Raw genomic sequence first — 18,942 nt, 5'->3', positions numbered from 1 at the left:
TGGCCTCATCCACAGTCACCTGAAAAGATCAGTCCCTTGGAAATTGCAAATAATGATGGCAAAAATTAAAATTTCAATGAAGGAGGTAGCATCATGTGCTATCTTTTTCCTGTTGGAGTTTGAGGGATTTTGCTCTAAATGAATTTTTGGTGAAAGCAGGATCAACTATTATTATTTGTAAGTAGTGAGGATCAGGCCCAGCACCACACACATTATTCTTCAGAATGCTGCTGGCACTAATCCTGGTTATCCTCCTTACCCTGCACCTTGTAGATGGGTAGAAGAGAAATGGAGAAATTTCCTTTGTGTTTGTGCTTGCAATAGGCATGAATTAGACTTGTTCTGCTGTCCTGTTGTTTTAGAAAGAGGAACCCGTTGACTCCAGCTTTGTTAGCTCGGTGGCCCTGGGGATCAGCTCTCTCTTGCAGGAAATTGTTTTATTATATAATATGCCTGTTCCTATGGATCAGCTTCTTGCACTCTTGGGAATGGGCAGGGAGGTCCCCAGCCAGCAGCAAGGTGGGGTTTCAGGGTACAGAGGGAAGCAGGTACTGACCCCACATCTCTGGGACAACAAGCATCAAGAGTGGTGGGATCAGTCACCTTTGATATGGACTGGACCCTCACCATCACCCTGCCATGTGCATCTTGAGATCTTGCCTCAAATCTACTTTTCCTAAGAAGTTTGATCATGGAAGGGGAATAGAGATCATGAAGGAGTTGGGACATGGCCTGTGACATCCTTCTGACCCCATTCCCCTCAGAAGGTCTGGGTTTGAGGTACCATCCCAATGCAAGCTGAAGTCAGCAGGATTCTTTTTCCCAGTGTGTGTTTGTTCCCAGGCCCCTCTTTACTCCTTGGGAAGAGTTACTCTGCTTTCTTTTCTGTTCTGATGCTCAGCAGTGCAGAAAAGCATCTGCACAGATTTCTGCCATCTCTAAAAGGAGTCTGATGGAGCCAAATACAGAAGCTACCATGAATATGTATTATTGCAAATATTGAAGAAGCCAATGTCCCCTTCCTAATAGATGTTATTTCTCATTCTTTGAATGAGTCCGTTGGCAATAGAGGGCAGATAATCCACTTGTGGAATCTTTCCTGCCTTGTGCTATGTGATTTATAACATCATGAAAGGAACAGAACTTGTCAGTGCTGTCTCTGAGAAGTACCATTGAGTCCCCTTGTAGGGGTGGCTCTGGGAAAGTGGCTTTTGGGGATCGAGACAGCATTTTCATTTTGTTATGACTTTTCATTTCTTCCTGCCAGATTCTTCAATGCTCTAGCTGATGACCATAGATGTGTAAAAATCATCTAGTTCCAATCCCCTCTGCCGTGGACTGGGGTGCATGGTTGCTGAATTTCTGTGGTCATTAATGTCCTGAGAACAAATTCCACCCACCACCAGTGGCTATGGTACAAATTTAGCTAATTGGCATTTGGCAAGTAATTAGCCCACCATCCCAGGAGTGACACTTGCATTTTTGAAGCTTTGCTTTCCAACCCTTCAAGCACACTCTGCTTATCCTGCCCCCCAGCCTTTCTCCCTCTCCTCTCCAGCCCAGGCACTTTTTTCCTGCACAAGAAATGCTTTCATGTCTTGCAAAATTAATTCTCTGCTCATGATGGCCTTGATTAAACAGATTGCCAAACTGTGCTAAAGGTGACAAAACAGTTCTGACACGCAGACGTCTTCTCCTCCTAAAAGGAAAGGCAAAAAAACCCAAATCCTGTGGGCTGTTGCTATTATGAGATGTGCAGGTGGCTGTGGGCTGTTTGCTGCAGAATCAGCAAAAATTGTCCACATTTAGGAACAGTGTCTGTAAAGTTAAACTGGTTGAAACAGCAGAAGATGTAACTATTGGCACTTGAACTAGATTATCCTGAAAAAATTGAGGAGTTTTCATCCACAACTGAGTAGACTGTACCGATGCTCCAGGAGTTTGGAGGTACAAATGGTATAGGTATGTGTGGCTGCCCTGTCCCTGGAAGTGTGCAAGGCCAGGTTGGATGGGGCTTGGAGCAACCTGGTCTAGTGGAAGTAGAAGGTGTCCCTGCCCATGGCAGGGGTTTGCAACAAGATGAGCTTTAAGGTCCCTTCCAGCTCAAACCATTCCATGATTCTATGCGGGAAAAGCCCAGACTCTTTCCTCTGCCAACATATGTCCATTAGCTGAGCACAGAACAAGCCTGTTTGGGACCCAGCTGTGGCTCTTTTTAATATAAGCCTCTGAAAGCCTGCAAATATACTCCAAATATGCACACAGCTCATTTTCCAGACATTTTTTAATTTGTTAATGGGCATTGTAATTATTTACCAAATGCATCAGAACCCTTTTGTATACACTTGATTTGAATCTTATTTTGCAGATATTCATTGGAAAGTGGGGTGGAGGAAAAAAAAGCATTTGTACTGTGAATGTGTTTTTTCACTTGAATGTTGATGCTCTGGGCTCTTGTAAATCCAGCCTCTGTTCATGGTGTGTCCTAATGCTTCCATGTGTGCTTTCTGGGCAACCATTGCCTGGAAGAAGGGTGGTCTTTTAGGCTTGTTCTTTTTTTTTTTTTATTTTATTTGGCTTTTGTTAACATCCTGTCTGCAGAGAAACCTTCAAGCTGAAGAGTGGATCTGGATTTTCAAAAAACAGGCTGAGAGAAGTCCTTTTGGGTCATGCAAATAAAATTTTGGTGGCCTTCCTTCCTAGCCTTGGTGCATAGACCCCAATGGACAGAGTGGAGACTTCTGATGAGGAAGAAATCTGGCAAGAGTCCTGATCTTGAGATGACTCTTCTCTGCTCAACCCGGGGATCCTGAGAAGAGTGGGTGTTAAGATACCATGAGATGTTCTGGAAGGACAGATCTCTCCATTACTGAATTGGAATTGGGGTGGAATCATGTGACTGGGACTGAAGGTGCAGCATGAATATCCTGCATTTTTTTCCCATGCAAAAAGGGCAGGTATGAACACTGGGAAGATACTGGATGGATGGATGAGGAGAATTTTTGGAAGAAGGTTTGTCCCAGACACAAGGCATATCTTGGCTGTCAGTAGTTCAAGGTGGCAACCCTGATCCCTTTTAGAGCAGCCATTCCAAAACACAGCTGTCAGGTGATAATGAGCACCACAACAAGATAAATAGGTGAACCTGATGCATTTGCTGCACTGAATTAACATAAAAGGGAGTCTGGGAAGGGTTGAAAGCATTTATGGGGCGAGAGCCAGCAGAGAGGAGCAGAGCTGAATTTGCAAACACTCTTCCCGTCAGCTCCTGGGCTGTCCAGCTGGGAGCTCTTGCACTGATTTACTGCTGTCCTTCCTTCAGCCTTTGGAAATCAATCCATTAACAATTAAGGTAATGTCTAGTCTAGTGTTTATTTCACACTCTCATTAGCGGACTGACAAACCCCTCACTTTTTCAAGCAGTAGGACTGCTCTGTTCCACAGGGGGGCTGTATCTCTGGGTCGTACTTTTTCCCTTGTTCCCCATTAGAGCTGAGATCTGCTCCTGTGGAAGCATTCAGGAAAATTACCATGCAACACCATACCTTGGCATTGTGTTCCTTGTGAAGGAGATGCAGCTTTTGTGCTAAATATCCCCAAACATCCATTGAAGCAGAACTGGGGCAGAAAGGTATAGCCCTGACTGCCTGCTGGGCCTCAGGAGTTCTGTGTTGGGCTTGGGAAGAGAAAAAGCATTTGCTGCAAGAGCTCATGTCCCTTTTCTCCATCTCCTGGGCAATAACAGTGTGCCCCAGATTGAATCTGCCCCGTGTGTCTCTGCTTATGTCCCCAACACTGGGAGATTTCCTCAGATTGCTGGGAAATGGCTTCTTTGGAGAAACACTGTAGATGGCCAGAGGCACCAGACCATGAGGCTCTAGTTCTCAGTAGTCAATCCACCTCTGATCTGGGATTAAACTGGGGGTGGCCCCCAAATGCCTCTGTGCAACCTGTCTGAGGGGTGGCATACCTGGGGGACTCTGCAGCTCTCGGGCACCGAGTTTATGAGGGTCAATATCTCACAGCCAGACTGGGAACTGCAGGTACCTGTGGGGTCTTTGTGGCTCACCCCACCTTGAGGTAATGAATTTACCACTGCAGCTTCTTGGAATATATGTGTTACTCTAACTCTGATGTGAAGTGCAGGATGGTTTGCGCTGCAAAAAATGACCTTTAGTTAATGCTGCTAGAAGATTACTAAATAATAACAATTTTCTCCCCCTAATTCTCATTCCTCCTTGTATTTTTTCGCCAATTTCTAGGTCAGATTCCCCATTCCGCTGCTCCTGCGCTAGCACAGCGATCAGGTTGCACAATTGCAGAGGAGGGAGGAATCTGCTTCCCGAATCCCTATCTCCTCAGCACCCTTCCACGATTCTTCCCTTCTTCCCAGCGTCTACGGCTGGGAGCCCATCCCAGGTAGGCTGCGGGTCGAGGGCTGCGGCAGGAAGGGTTTGGGGAGGTTGGGGGGTGCTGACCCCCCCTGCCCGTGCCGGGGGTGGGACGGGGAGGCCACCGCAGCTCCCGGCGCCTGCGGGGCGGGGGGAGGACGCTGCCCGTGTCTCGCAGGTGTGGGCTCGCCTTCCCTTTGCCGCGTTTGGTAATTTATTATTTCTGCCCCCCCCCCCTCCCCCCGCTTCTTTTCTTCCTTCCCCCTCCCGCTTTTCTCTTACGCAGTGGGAGCAGCCCGGCAGCCTGGCTCTGCCCAGCCGCCCTCCGTCCTCCCTCCCTCCCTCTCTCTCATCCCTCCCTTTTCCTTAAAAACGTGGGATCCGGGGTGCAGCCCCCTGCGCTGGCAGCATCCCTGCCTGGGAGAGCAGCCCCTTCCCCTCCTCCACCTGCGGAGCCCCCGGCTTTGTCCCGTGTCCCCCCTCATCCCCCGGCCCGGGGGTGCTGGATGCGGCCGCGGGGAGCGGAGCCTGGTCCGGAGCTGCGCTAGAGTGGACCCGCCACAGGTACGGAGCCAACTGGGGTTTATTTCCAACTTTGGGCTTTTCCTGCCGTTTTATTAGGATATGGACCAGGATTGGGGGGGAGAGGTTGTGCTCCAGTGGGAGGCTGCGGTGGCTCGCGGGGGACAGCGGGGGGGCAGTGGAAGGTTTGGGGGCACAAAGCCGCGTGTGGGGACTCACCGGCCCGCAGGGATGGGAGAGGCAGGTGGGAGCATCCAGCCCTTGGGAGGGATGGCGTGCGCAGCCCGCGCGTCCCCTGCGCCGGCCGTGTGGAGATATGCGCGATCCCGGTGTGCCCGGGATGCGCCGGGCTCTCAGGGTTGCAGACCATCAGAATGCTCCTGGGAAGGCTCGAGGGGGGGCTGTGTTCCCCGGCAATAAATCATCCTTCTCCCGGGTAATAAATCATCCTTCCCCAGCGCTTCTCACGCACACGCTTTGCCACAGCCCCGTGCTACCCGTTTGATCAGCAGATCTTAAAACTGTCTCTTGGTGCCCCAGGTCCTTGGCGCAGGCTGGTGCTTCAGGATGGACCCGCTCTTCCCCGCCCATATTTTTGAAGACCCTGACCTGAGAAAGCTGCTGAATGACTCCTCCATGCTCAACCTGAGCTTTCTCCCCAGCAACTGGTTTAACAACAGCACGGGGGACAGCTTCCTGCCGCTCAGCATCAAGATCACCATCGTGGTTGTCTATTCCATCGTGTGCATTGTGGGGCTGGTGGGCAACTGCTCCGTCATGTATGTGATCGTCAGGTAGGACACGCAGGGAGGCTCCAGGGAAGGCTGGGAGAGGGGCAGACCTTCCCTCCCTCAATCCCTGCTGCAGGTGAAGCAGGCAGGTGCTTCCCTGGTGTTTGTGATGTGCTTTAGTGGTAATGATGTAGCATTTGCTACATTGTTTTGGTTTTATTTGTTTTTTTAACCCTTCCTAGGCTGTGATGAAGGTTTCCACCAGTTTTCAGCTGCCCTCTGGTGCCTCCTAAAGTTTAACTCAGAGAATGGAACAGAGAGAGCAGAGCTGCTCAAAAAAAAAATATTTTGTGGGTTTTTTTTGGAGCGAACTGGATGTCCCTAAAGAGGGCAGTGAGCTGGAAGGGTTTTGCTGCCAGGCTGTGCTGGCTCCTTAATGGGACCTTTCCTTCCTGGGCTGTGTCCGGCACCCCAGCTGTGTTTGCAGGTGCTGTTCCATCTGGGACCTGGCTCTTTCCAAAGCTGAACCTTGTTGCAAGGGGAATGGCATGTGCAGAGGCTCTGCCTTAATTGTACAGGGGAAAAATCGGGAATGTAAGTCTTTCAACCCTTTGGAAGCTGTAGACATGAATAAGATGTGACAGGATGCTGCAGAGTTGAAGGCAACTTCTCTGACTTCTTGTGCTGAAGTCAGGAGAGTGGGGGGACCTTTGCAGAGGGACAGAGCACGGACCATGAACCAGTCCAGCCTCCCTGCACACTGCTGGCATTTTAAGTGTCCCTGTCCTACACTGTTGTGGTTCAAACCCCCCCTTATTTCTGGGAATCAGAAACCTTGTTCCCCTTGTAAGCACAGAATAAGTTTATGCAGCTATTAGGGCTGTGATTGTGCTAAATCCCAGCACCCCCCTTCTGATCTCTGCATCCTTCATGTTAAGGAGGGAACTTCCATTTTATCCATGTCTTGGAGCAAATTCCTGCTGCAGGTGGATGCTGCCAGCACAAAAAAGACGGGTTGAATCCTCCAACAGAAAATGCAAATATTTAGCAGGTATTCAGACACTGATGAGATTGTCTTGCTCCTACCAGGAGCCCAAGTGCTTCCAAAGCATCTTTCCCCTGAATACACACAATTTGGTTGCAGGAGATGCTGCAAAATTCAAGTCTCTGGTATCAGAGGTCGGTGAAGGGAGGCTAAATCTCTGTACAAGGGCAGAGTGAGGTGACTGTTCATCAGGCTGCCTATCTGTGCTCTCTTTGCAGAGGAGTTCATGGCAGAGAGAAGGGATCCCATTAGCCCTGGTGAGCTGCAGATGCAGAGAGCAGGTTTGCAGTAAACTGATGACATGTCTGGAGAGCTCGTGTTCCTGTTCAGTGTAGTAGCAGTCATTTGAGTAGTTTGTGGGTGTGTCCAAGTGTGGTGAGTAGTGAGGCTCTGGGAGTTAGAAGTCCTTGTCTGACAGTGATGCAGCTCCATGGGAATGCCAGCCAGCGTGTGTGCAGAGGAAGGGAGTCCTTACCCCGTGCATGAGCCTTAGATGTGTAACAAGAAGTCTTGGCAGAAATCTCCCTGTCTGCAGAGGTCTTGTGGGATGTGAGCAGCTGGATCCTGCTGGCCCCAGCCCAGGGCTGTGACTGGGTATCACAAATAACATCAGTGTCCCAAGACAGCATCCTGGTCAGGGTGTACCTGTGCCGTGGCCATGCGTGCAGAGTGGCAGCTTCTGTTCCACATCTTTTTGACTTTGATACCTTCCAGTTGGATAAATGGCACTCAGGAAAAGGAAGTGGGATTTCAGCACTGGAATTTCCCCTGGAACTTAACTTGTTCGTGTGTCCTCTGGTTTTACTTGGTTTAAGCAATTGAAAACTGAAGAAAGGTGCCACCCCCATCTCCCCCAGCCATTTTCCATTTCTCTATTTCCCTTTATCTAAAAACCCCTATATATTAAAAAAAAATAAAAGGTGCCAACAGACATTTTGATTATTTGGGTACTCCTTTTGGGAAATTCACCTTTTTTTTAAAAAAAAAAAAAAAAAAAACAAAAAACCAAAACAAAAACCCTTCAATGTGAGTCTGGTGTGCCCCCCTGAAAAGCATGTGCTGGGGAAGTTATAACTGAGCTGGGGCATGTGTAGAACCTGCTGTTCCCACTGGTTCTCCCCATCTGTGTCCCCTGGGAGCTCAGTATTGAGCTGAGTTATACCCAAGGAAATGACCCTTCTTAGGTTGGTGAGTAACTACAGCTTCTGGTTATCTCTGCTCAGGATTCTTCTCTCCTTGTTCTGTATGTTGAGGTCAGGAGCAGGTGTGGGAATAAACTGAGCTCAGTATCCCAGATTCTTACCCTTGCCATGTATGTGGATTGATGCAGAGCTGCCAAATCAGTGGCTGTACAAGGAAGATGCTGATGAACTTCTCAAACACAGGTTTTTCTCCTCAGATTGGGGCATTGAGGCTTCATGCCTTGAGTAGCATCTGTTTTTTCAGTAGGCTGAAAATTGGTTGCTGGTAAGTCAACATGGGCTTTTGGAACTCTTAATGATATAGCTCTTCCATTAATGGAAAAATGATTGGCAAACCCTCTGTGCTGCACCCTTGTCACCTGCAGATATGGTGCAGCCTATGAAAGCTGGTTGTTTTTTTTTTTTCCATGCTTCAGCAAGGATAACCAGACTTCAACATATTACACAGCCCATAAGAAAATCGTGTATTATCTTCCACAAAAAGAATGGTACAATGCCATAAACAGTAATTGTTTCCTGGTTTTGAGGGAGCTGGGAAATAAGAAGACTCTAATACCTGTACTCGAGGAAATTGGAGGCATCAGAAAGGCTCATTTTTGTTCCTTTTGAATGAGTCTTCTGCAGCACTGAGGGAAAAGTTTTAAAATCTCCCAGTACTTCACACGAAAGTAGAAATTCAAAGCCTCCTCTAGGTTTTCCCCTGTGTTATAGAACCCAGCCTACATCTCTATTATATTTGGAGTGATTTAAAATTTGGAATGATTAATTTAGAGACAGTCATCATGTGGCTGTCAGTCCCTTCCAGTGCTGAGCAGCACTAATTGGGTAAGATGGAGAAGGGCTCTCGTCAGGAGCACAATTTCCTAGACAGTAAAGGGCCTGTTGTGGGAACCTGCCTCATCTGTGGCTTTGTTCTGCTGGCTCATCGTGGAGCTCCTTGCCAGCAGGGATGATGCCTCCCCTCCCTCCTCCTTCTGCTGTTTGCTCTCTTCTGCATATATTTCCTGTTCTTCTTTTTAATGAATGTGAAACGAGGAGCTGAACAGAGGGTTTGGGGGGAGAGTGAAGGGAAAAAGGCTGCTGAGATCCCTCTTAGCTATTAACTGAATTCTGCAAGGCTGCTTGCCCAAGAGCTTTGTTTTTAGGAAGGAAAGCAAAGGAGAAGGAGGATGGATTGTTCTTTCAGTGGCCCTGGGGGTGGGTGACTCATGGGGCCGGAGGTGATGCTGACACAGGTGTTGTTATAGGGCTGTGACAGAGACCCCTGGACTGCTGCCAGCCACTCCTGTGCCAGGGAAAGGACAACATGCAGCTTCTGGTCCAGGGACTCCTCTGTTGTCCCCAGCTTCATCGTGCTGCTACAATGCTCAGCAGTGATGGCCTGGAGGACTCCTTTCCTCCGGCTCAGGCCCCCATGGGAATGATGATGCCTCATTTCTTGGGCACTCTTTACTATGGTTGCTCTCTGTTGGGAGCCCAGCAAAGTACTGGGGATGCTCAGCTCTCTCTATTGAAGAACACTTTTCAGAGCATTTTAAGCAATATTTCAGGCAGATGAGGGCTGACAGGCTCCTAGACTTTCATTTGCTGCTTCTAGGTGAAGGAGGAAGGATGTGATGGGGGGTGCCTGCACCACGATCCTGCCCGGGGATGCTGTGCCAGCTGTTATTCTGCTTGAAAACTGCCACAGTCCCTGAGAACAGGGGTGAGGGCAGCTGGCTGTGATGAGACAGGGAAAATGAAGTTAATTATGACATTACAGAGATGCTGATTTCTTAATAGAAAGCTTTCTAAGGGAAAAGCCTCGACCAGCTGAGTGTCTCAGAGCTGAAATGGAGCTTAATGCAAAGGGGACCCAGTGTGATGGTGGAGCCATCTGAGTCCTTCTTAGTTTTTCCTAGAAAAAAATATAGAATAAATAGACAATTCTTGCAATTTATATAGAAGTGAAAGCCACACTGAGGGCTCTGTGCCCTGGAGAGGATGGTGAGGTGAGCAGGAGAGGAACCTGCTGTGATAGTGGCTGCACAGGACAGGTCTGCAGCTCCCTGATTTCTGGGTCCCCACGAGCCCAGGTGAGCTGGGCTCAGCCACATGACTCATAGGAACCATGTCTGGTCCCTACTAATACAGATCCTGTGGCTCCAGTTAGGAGGGCTCTTTGTTTCACCTGGCTTTGGTGAGATGGGTGAAAGAGTTGCCCATGTGCAGCAGTAATTCTGTGATGTTTAGTGTGGGACTCAGTTCCCAGTGTTTTTCATGGACTGGGCAATTCCCAGCAGCGTGTTGGATACGAGCAACTCAGCAGAGGCAGATCTGACCCATGAACTGGGACAAGAGCATCTTGCTGCAGGGTGGAGGCTGATGAATGCCCTCCTCACACCAGAGCACCATTCCTAGTGGCTAAGCACCTGCTCAGGGATGTGGGAGCATCCCTGTGAGCCCCTGGCTGTGCTACTGAGGCTTTTGCAGCCACCCAGCCTCCTCCCTTGGCATGGCAACACTCGGGGCCATGTGATGTCCCCACCCACACTGGTCCCCAGAGAGCACCCAGAAGAGGAGGGCAGTGTTTGTTTTTTATAGTTGTCACTGGACACAGTGGTGAGATTCAAGGGCAAGAAAATCATCTGTCCCAAAGTGTGTGCTCACCCTGGCTGGCAGCAAATTCCTTAACTAACCCCTGCTAGTCAGTCCCTGTCCTGCTGTGTAATTTATAGGCTTTTAGGTGCTGTGTTGGTGGCTGCTTTTGCTGTAGTGTCTGGCCTCAGAGCCCAAAGTAATTTAAATTTGTCCTTCTCAAACTCTCTGTATTTTTTCAGGGCCTGTTGAACCATTAAGAATAAATAATCTCGAGCTGGTTAGAAGTTTGAGGCTGAGGGGGCTCTGAAATGGTGACCAGAGCAGCAGGGATGTGGGGAGCACAGTGTGGGTGTATGGCTGGGGGGACACAAATCACGATGGTGCGTGCCAGATCAAATAGCAGGTTCACACAACCTGTGGGCTATAAGCAGGCTGGGAGCAGAGATGTGAGAGAACCAGGGCTGATTTCTACCATCACAGGGTGGGAGTAGCTCAGTAAAAATTCTCCCTGAGCCTTTTATGCTCTGTTTTGCTCCCAGGTGCATGTTCAGGGACTAGGGCAAAGGCTGGCACTGCTGCCAGGGTGTGAGGTGGGGATGGAGGGAGCTGCTCAAGGTGAACAGCACTGTCTGCATCCCAATTAGCTGGAGCTATGAATATGAAAATCAAGAGACTCCAGGAGGCAGAGAGCTCCTGGAGATAATGCTCAGTGTTCCCCGTGGCTTCAGGCTTTGCTCTGGTCCCTCTGTCCCAGTGTCTGCTGCCCCATTTTGGGTTGCAGTTTTGCTGCAGCCAGCTGGTTCTTAGCCTTAGGGCATCCAGAGTGGCTCACTGTCCTGCAGCCTTGCCATGGCTGGGTGGAAAAGAGGGAAAGTAGGAAAAACAGGTCTGCAGCTCCCCTGAGTCTCAGCCAGGGACAGAATCCATCCTTGTGAGAAACAGGGCCTTAAAACCCAGACAGTTGTGTCCTACCCATCTTCACTCCCAGATCGCATCTTCCCTTTGCTGAAGTCCAGCTTTGTTCCAGGTACTGTTGCTTGAAGTCCACTCATCAAAAAAGGAGAGGGAAGACATGTGCTGAGATGATATCCAGGCATTTTTTCTCTTAGGCTTCAGCATCTGAGAGAACAGGACTGCAGAGCAATTACTGTTGTGACAAAGGTGGAGCTGGATGAAGAGCTAAGAACCACTCTGTGGGAGATGCTCCATTAGGAAATTACCTCCATGACAGAGTGGAAGAAAGTGGCTCAGCAGGGAACTAATGTCCTCCGTGGAGGCCACAGGCTTATCTGCAGCAGAGCTGTGCCACGGGGGGAGGAAACTGAGGTGCCTCCTAAAGCCCAAGAGTTTAATTTGTCTTTTTTTTTTGGTGCAGATTAAGAAAAAGAACACTCTCAGTTCCTGGAGGAAAAGAAAAAGAGATTAATCCACAGAGAAGCGATTAATTGATTTTTTTTTGTACTGAACATTCTGGAAATGTTTGGGAACATTGTTTGGTTGGGGTAATGGCTGTTGGCTCTCAGCATGCAGAGAAAGTGGAGTAGAAGTAATTAATTAGGTGTAAATTAATTTCCCCACCTTTCAAGAGCATAAAATCAGCTTAAAATCCACTAGAAGATGGGTTGAAGGAGGTAAGGGCCAGTCACCTCAGTGTGTCCCCATGTTGGAGGGAGCGAGGGAAGGTGGCTCTGCCATCACCTCAAGGAGGTGGTGAGGAAGGAAGCAGCAGACTGTTTTGCTGTCAAGTCACTCATCATTGCTCCAAATTGCTATTCCCTTGAGTTATAACGTCAGTAAGAGCAGCCAGTGTTAGAGACATGTTGATGAATTGCCTCCAGCTCCAGTCCCCCTGAAAGGATGGACTGCAACAACCTTGACCTTTGGGAAGCTTGAGCCAGCCCAGCCAGTCTGTGGTATGCAGAGAAGGCCACACCTCCCAGGAGACCTTTGCTAGCACAGTCTTAGGTGACTGAATCATTTCCTAAAGTCTGAGCTGACAATACTTATTTTTATGGGGGCTGATAAAAAAACAGTGATTTGATCTTCTTCATTTTAATTCCCCTCTGCTGACCTAGAGGGGAAGGTGACTGAACCCACTTAACAGACCTACCTCATCCCCCTGAGTACTTTGCCATGTTTGGCCCAGCTGCAAGTGTTCAAACACAAAAAGAAAACTTGCCTACCCTGAGATGCTGCTCTGAGGTTCAGGGCACTGGAGTCTGTGGTAATCCTGCTTAGGAAACTCCAAAGCTTAAAGCCCTGGCAGCTGCCTGTTGAGTTGGATTTGCAAAGTGTTTTGCTTGTTCATCCTACCACAAAAGGAAAGGCACTGGCATTTCTCTTCTACTAGTTCTGGTTACATAAGTTTATCTGGGCTGCCTTTCTAAGAACCTGTGATTTCTGGGGCAAGAGGAGCCTGACACAGGTTTTTTTTAGAGACCTCAGTGTTTCCAAACATGTTTCCATCAGTGCTCACCTCAAAAAGCTTTCCTTGGCTTTGAAGGTCAAATGGAACATTAGGTCTTCCTTTCTGAAGCCACTTTCAGATTTCTAATACAAGCCCAGCTTAAAGCTCCAAAGCGGGTAGAAAAATAGACTTTATAGTCTGGATTGTGGTTCCCCTGGTTCCTATTCTTGCAAACCTGGCCACGTCACCGTGTGTCTCAGCAGAGTTCAGAGTGTGCCACTGATAATGTTCTGCCAAGCATTCAAATTATCTCTCAAGAACTGAAGTTCAGACCCTGAGGGGAGGACACAGAGCTGAGAAGGGCAGTTGTGGGTTTGCTGTTCTGAATCAAATTGACAAAAAGAGCTTTTTAGTTCAAATCAGACCCTATAATATTCTAACACAGAGTGAAAATGGGGTGGCAGTTTATAAGTAGAAGTGTAACCCTCAAATGATCTTGCACTCTGTTAATAACACACATCCCTGTCTGCCATTTTTGGCCACATTTCTGCAAAGGCCATTAGTATAGTAAATGATTGATGAGCTATAGTTTTAAAATTATACCTATTTGAGCTCCTGTTTTGCCCATGAGAGGAACATCCTGGAGCGGAAATGTTAGGTTCAGTCCCAGAGTCACTGTTGAGCTTCCATTTCTGCAGACTCTGCGTGTCTCATGGGTAGGTGATTATGGTTTGCTCTGCATCGTTTCCCATGTGTGAAAAGGAGATGATTGCCATTAGAGCAAGGTGAATCTCTCTTTTGGGCAGCCAGTTCATATGATAAAAGTAATATCGAAATGACAACAATTTCTTGAAGTAGAATTGACTTGTGACTTTACCTCTTTCTTGAGAAAGATCCATTGTGATATTTCGATTTCTGATTCAAACCTCATTCCTCACCAGTTTTTAGCTGGCCAGGGCTGGCCATCCCACCTGTTCTGATCTGACAGCTCACATTAGCCACACCCTTTGAATGTGAGCCCTTACAAAATGGCTTATCAGCTTAGCCCTGGATCTTTCAAATCATCATATTGGGTAAAGCTTTCACCAGCATTTATAATAATGAAACCATATGTGATGAAATCCTAGGTTAGCCTTATTGAAGTCATTTTTCAAGAACCACTGTGAATTGACAGGCTCAGGCTTTCATGGTCCTCCCTGGCAGTCTGAGGGAATAAGCTTCTCCTGCCCATGGAACTGATTATGAAGATACCATATGTGATCTTTTAGGAGCTGGGTTGAGCTGTGTGTTGATAAACCTGTAGGAGGTAGAAAGGTGAAGGGTGGTCAGTCTCATATAAGAAAATACTGCATCTCCATCCTAAAGTGGCAGAGTGGCCTCTTCAGTAGCATTTAATGTCTTACCCCTCATCAGGTGGAGCATTAACCGTTGCTCATTCCTGCATTTCAGATTCACCAAAATGAAGACAGCAACCAACATTTACATCTTTAACCTCGCTCTGGCTGACACCCTGTGCCTGATGACCTTACCCTTCCAGGGTACAGACACGTTCCTGGGCTTCTGGCCCTTTGGCAACGTCCTCTGCAAGATCGCCATCTCCATCGACTACTACAACATGTTCACCAGCACCTTCACGCTGACGATGATGAGCGTGGACCGCTACATCGCCATCTGCCACCCCATCAAGGCCCTGGACATCCGCACTCCCCACAAGGCCAAGGTGGTGAATGTCTGCATCTGGGCACTGGCTTCTGTCTTCGGCATCCCAGCGATGGTGATGGGATCCGCGGAGAACGAAAACAACGGTCAGTAAAGCTGCACCCAGTGGGTGGGAGGTGGTGATGGCCAGGAGAGCCCATGGGCTCAAGGTGCCAGTTTCATCAGCGGGGTGAGGGCTCTGCTGTAAAGTTGTCTTAACTCTCTTCTTTCTGCCCTTGCTTCCCTGTATCACTGCTACTGCTTTCCTGGTATTAAACACAGAATCACAGAATCATTAAGGTTGGGAAAGACTTCGAAGAACATTAACTCCAACCACTTCTCTAACTAGTCTAAACTAATCTCAATGTGCAGATGCCTTTTTGCTTGCTCTGTGTTTGCTGATCTTTTCCATTTGATTTTTTTCACTTTTTTCACTTGCAGAAATTGATTGTCTAATTAAACTCCCTTCGCCAGTGGACTACTGGGATCCGGTGTTCGGCATCTGCGTCTTTCTCTTCTCCTTTATGATCCCCGTGTTGATCATCACCATTTGCTACAGTCTCATGATCAGACGGCTCAAGAACGTCCGTGTCCTCTCAGGCTCCAAGGAGAAGGACCGAAACCTGAGGCGCATCACCCGAATGGTCCTGGTGGTCGTGGCAGTCTTCATTGTTTGTTGGACTCCCATCCAGATTTTTGTGCTGGTCCAGTGCTTGGGTGCCAAGGCAGAAAGTGAGCTCGAGCTGGCCATCTCCTGCTTCTGCACCGCGCTGGGGTACGCCAACAGCAGCCTGAACCCCGTGCTCTACGCCTTCTTGGATGAGAATTTCAAGGCGTGCTTCAAGAAGTTCTGCTTCCCCACCGCCTTCAGGACCGAGCTCCAGATGTCCAACAGGATGTGCAGCATCGCCAAGGATGTGGCCTATGCCTGCAAGAACTCGGAGGGGACTAACAATCCAGCCTGACTAGGCATGGAAATTCCCATGGTGGCTGTCGCCCAGCAGAGTCCAACCACCCCCACGTCAGAACTAACTCAGATAACAGCTCTTTAGCAGGACCTCGAAACTGAGAGGTGAGAAACAATTCTGGGGGTTGGGAAAACTGGATACTGCAAGAGCATGCAGAAGAAGTGAGCCCATTTGATGCATTTTTAATTTCTAGTGCATCCTGCACTAAAGAACGTGTTTGAAATCAGCCCTTTGATTCCTGCAAAACCCTGGGGGTTTGCAACATTATTGAGAGTTCAGGAATCAAGGATTTAAAATAGGCATCGTTCCTGGGACTTACAATTTTGCTGCTGGGAGACAGACAGAATGTAAACTCTTCCATTGCTTTTTGCCTCCTCGAGTTGAGATGTTAACAACTCGTGTGGCTCAGCAGACGCTCCCGTGCGGGTTTTATTCCTGTGCCACCACTCTGAAATTAGACTTTGCTGCAGCCAAAGTGGGCAGGAGCCATCAGACAAAACCTAAGATCATCTCCAGGATGAGTCATCGTGCAGGGAAGGATGCGGGGAGGGAGAGAAGGGAGCTGGCGGAAAGAGAAATTCAAACTGCCTTAGAGGACAACGCCAGCTCCTGCAGACGGGGTCTGCAGTAAAACCCTCCTCTCAGAGGGGAGCAGGGGGGTGAGAAGGGACTGTAAAAACTGATGAGTGTGGCTCTGAAGAGGAGTAAATGAACACAGTTCCTCGTTTACATGCTGCTACTGCTTTTTCTTTTTTTTTTAAACTCTGTATTTCCAGTGTGACAGTGGACAGATTGTGTCTATACATACATGTCTGCAGTCTCTAGGTACAGATATATGGTAGGATTTCACCTTGCCAAGCATGCCTTGGGGATCTTCCTCAGTGAGAGGAGGAAGGAATGAAGTGGCCTATATATAAATGTATTTATGTATAGGGGAAAGCCATTTTGGAGAAGTCAGAATGGCAGCTCCTCCAGAAGACATGGACCTTCCTGGTAGCATGTGGCAGCCTAAAACAGTCCCATCTGCTCTGCATGGGATAAGTGGGGCACAAACCATACAAAAGGTGGGGGTTTGGGGTTTGTTTTGTTGTTTTGGTTTTTTTTTTTTAACTGCAGTGAGATCCACGATGCTGAGAGCACGTGGGAAATGCTGCCCAGGTACCACTCCTCCTGCCAACTGTGGATTGATTTTTCCTCTCTCAGTAGGTCAGAGGTTTGTGGAAAATGAAATGTCGTGTCATTTCATTCAGTAATGAAAGCTTCCCCAAAGAGTTTAACCACCGAGTGCTCTCTGTGCTGGAGGGGACAGCAGACTGGTATTCTCCCTGTAGCACAATAGCCTGGGGAAATCTGGGCAGTGGTGGCCAGTGGTGCTGATGGGGAAGCAAAGCAAAGACCCCCATGTGGAGATGGGAGGTCAACTTCAATCTGAGAACCGGCAGTGTCGTCCGGACTGTACAGATTTCTTGTGAATATATTTCTTGTGCTCTGGTCTAGGAGATTCTGTATTTTTAATGTATTGATTTGCCAATATTTTAATGCTGTCATGTTCTTTACATATGCTGTATAAAAGAATTGAATGTTATATTTCTATGTAGAGTGTTTCCCTTATGGTTGGGCTTAAAATATAGATGAAGTTCCAGTGTCCCATGTATAGGACCCAGATCCCTTGTAAACTGCTCGAGCTGAGAGGATTTTGGTGCTGTGATTAGCATTTGATTGGGAATCTGGAGGGATACCAGAGCAAACTTTGCAATTATCACTTCCCCTGACTAATCTGGGGGGAGGAGGAAATCTGGGCACTTTAAGCACTTTGCAATGGATGTTTATCCCCAAGCACTCACCAGGAAATCCCACACAGCCCCCAGGCATGGGAAGAACAACTCCCTGAGAACTGTGCTGCTGGCAAGCTGCATCCATGCCCTTGGAAAAGCTGAGTTTGGTGGGATGTTGTGGTTGTGGATGCAATAACAGTGTTGGGCAGTGAGTGACCTTGGGTTTGCTCAGCCCCTCAGCTGTCAGATGATCTGATGGGGTCTGGGTATGGTTGGGCCTGAAGCTGGGAACCGACTGCTGTTCTTGCTGTTAGGGAGCAGGAGAGCATTCCTTAGTGGCTGGCTAGGGAACAGCCACTCTGCCATTCTTGGTTGAGTTTTTAAATAGATTTATGTCCTCTGAAAAAAATATACCTGTGTTTGGCGTTTTTTTAATACAGATTTTGTTATAATGACTATGCTGCAACGATCTTACGTAATCAAGTACCAATAAATGTGTGTTTACTAAGCTTTTGGATATTTCCATGGCCCTTGCAGTGACTGTGTTTAGACATTCTGTTCAATGCTCAGTGGAGTTTGTTATAAGAAGAGCAACAAAAACCTGAAAGCAGAACTTCATTGTACTGTGCCTATGGAGTTACAGGCTTGTGGTCAGCTGGTTGGCTGTAGCACTGGCTCTGTAATTCTCTTTGGAAATGGTTGTGTTGGTGTGATTTTACAACTGCTGCAATGTAAATGACAATTTCCTAGGTGGCTATTTGTGTGCTTTAATAAAGGAAAATAAAACCTCCTGTGCACTGAATGATGATCTGCAAGATTTAGCTGTGTGGGTCAGGGATGTCTCAGCCTGATCCTTTTTCAGTGAGATCAGTGGGAACTTTTGTGTCACAGGCAACTTTGTCTGTAGTTAACACAGGAACAGAAGATGTGAAAATGCTGGAAAATTGGTGGTTGGAGATGAGTGTGAGTTGCCTGCACCCTGCCAGCCTCCACAGGGTCCCTGGGTTTTGCAACAGGCAGCTCTGGTGTGCAGGCAGCTGCCTGCTGTAAGAGGTGGTCTGATGCAGGATGAAAACAAGCTCTTCCCACATACTCTCTCCACAATTCCAAGGAGTTATGGGGTTAGGCATGATCATGGAGAATAATAAATTACAGTGCTGCTCTGAAAATAGAGCCAAGGCCATATTCTCCAAGAAAGATCAGCCAGTGAGATGTGTGATCAGGGAAGCGCTTTCTGCACTGAGATCAATATTCCTGCCCAAGCAGGTAAATATCAGGAGAGGGTTTTTTATTAGCAGGGGTGATTTTCTTCGCAAAAAAAAAAAAAAAAAAAAATTGGTGAGAACAAAAATGGAAATCTTTATTTCTCTTCTAGTTCAGTTAATTATAAGTGTCCAGGGGTGAGTTCTCATAGCAAAACCATAAACCAAAGTGCTTTACTCAGTATTATGGGATTTATTAATGTACTAAGTGTTCTCTTTGCTGCTGCTGGCTGAAGTCAAGTGCTGGAAAAGACTGAGGAATGGATGAGCCAGTGACTGAGCTCTCTCCTGAGCAACCACTTGGTTTGCAGTGAATCTGACTTTGGAAATGCCACATTTCCCTTCCTCTCCCTCAGCCATC

At 47.9% G+C, this 18,942-nt stretch overlaps 1 protein-coding gene across 1 annotated transcript; it reads left to right on the top strand.

The window, feature by feature from the left end:
- Positions 1–4,335: 4,335 nt before the first annotated feature.
- Positions 4,336–18,109, top strand: OPRL1 (opioid related nociceptin receptor 1). The gene is made up of 5 exons (XM_017833282.1): positions 4,336–4,419; positions 4,678–4,955; positions 5,454–5,707; positions 14,328–14,683; positions 15,018–18,109. The coding sequence occupies exons 3-5, from the start codon at positions 5,481–5,483 to the stop codon at positions 15,539–15,541; spliced, it is 1,107 nt and encodes a 368-aa protein (XP_017688771.1). The 5' UTR covers positions 4,336–4,419; positions 4,678–4,955; positions 5,454–5,480; the 3' UTR covers positions 15,542–18,109.
- The last annotated feature ends 833 nt before the right edge of the window (positions 18,110–18,942 follow it).

The sequence above is a fragment of the Lepidothrix coronata genome, unplaced genomic scaffold (assembly GCF_001604755.1).
Source record: "Lepidothrix coronata isolate B3197 unplaced genomic scaffold, Lepidothrix_coronata-1.0 Scaffold212, whole genome shotgun sequence".
NCBI lineage: Eukaryota > Metazoa > Chordata > Aves > Passeriformes > Pipridae > Lepidothrix > Lepidothrix coronata.
Note: the sequence above shows the minus strand (reverse complement) of the source record. Positions and strands in the feature narration are given on the sequence as shown.

Excerpts from the sequence above, each read along its gene's own strand:
- OPRL1 (XM_017833282.1), top strand. The coding sequence starts at position 5,481 with ATGGACCCGCTCTTCCCCGCCCATATTTTTGAAGACCCTGACCTGAGA. Across the intron at positions 5,708-14,327 it reads GTCATGTATGTGATCGTCAG|ATTCACCAAAATGAAGACAG; the intron begins GTAGGACACGCA and ends CCTGCATTTCAG. Across the intron at positions 14,684-15,017 it reads CGCGGAGAACGAAAACAACG|AAATTGATTGTCTAATTAAA; the intron begins GTCAGTAAAGCT and ends TTTCACTTGCAG.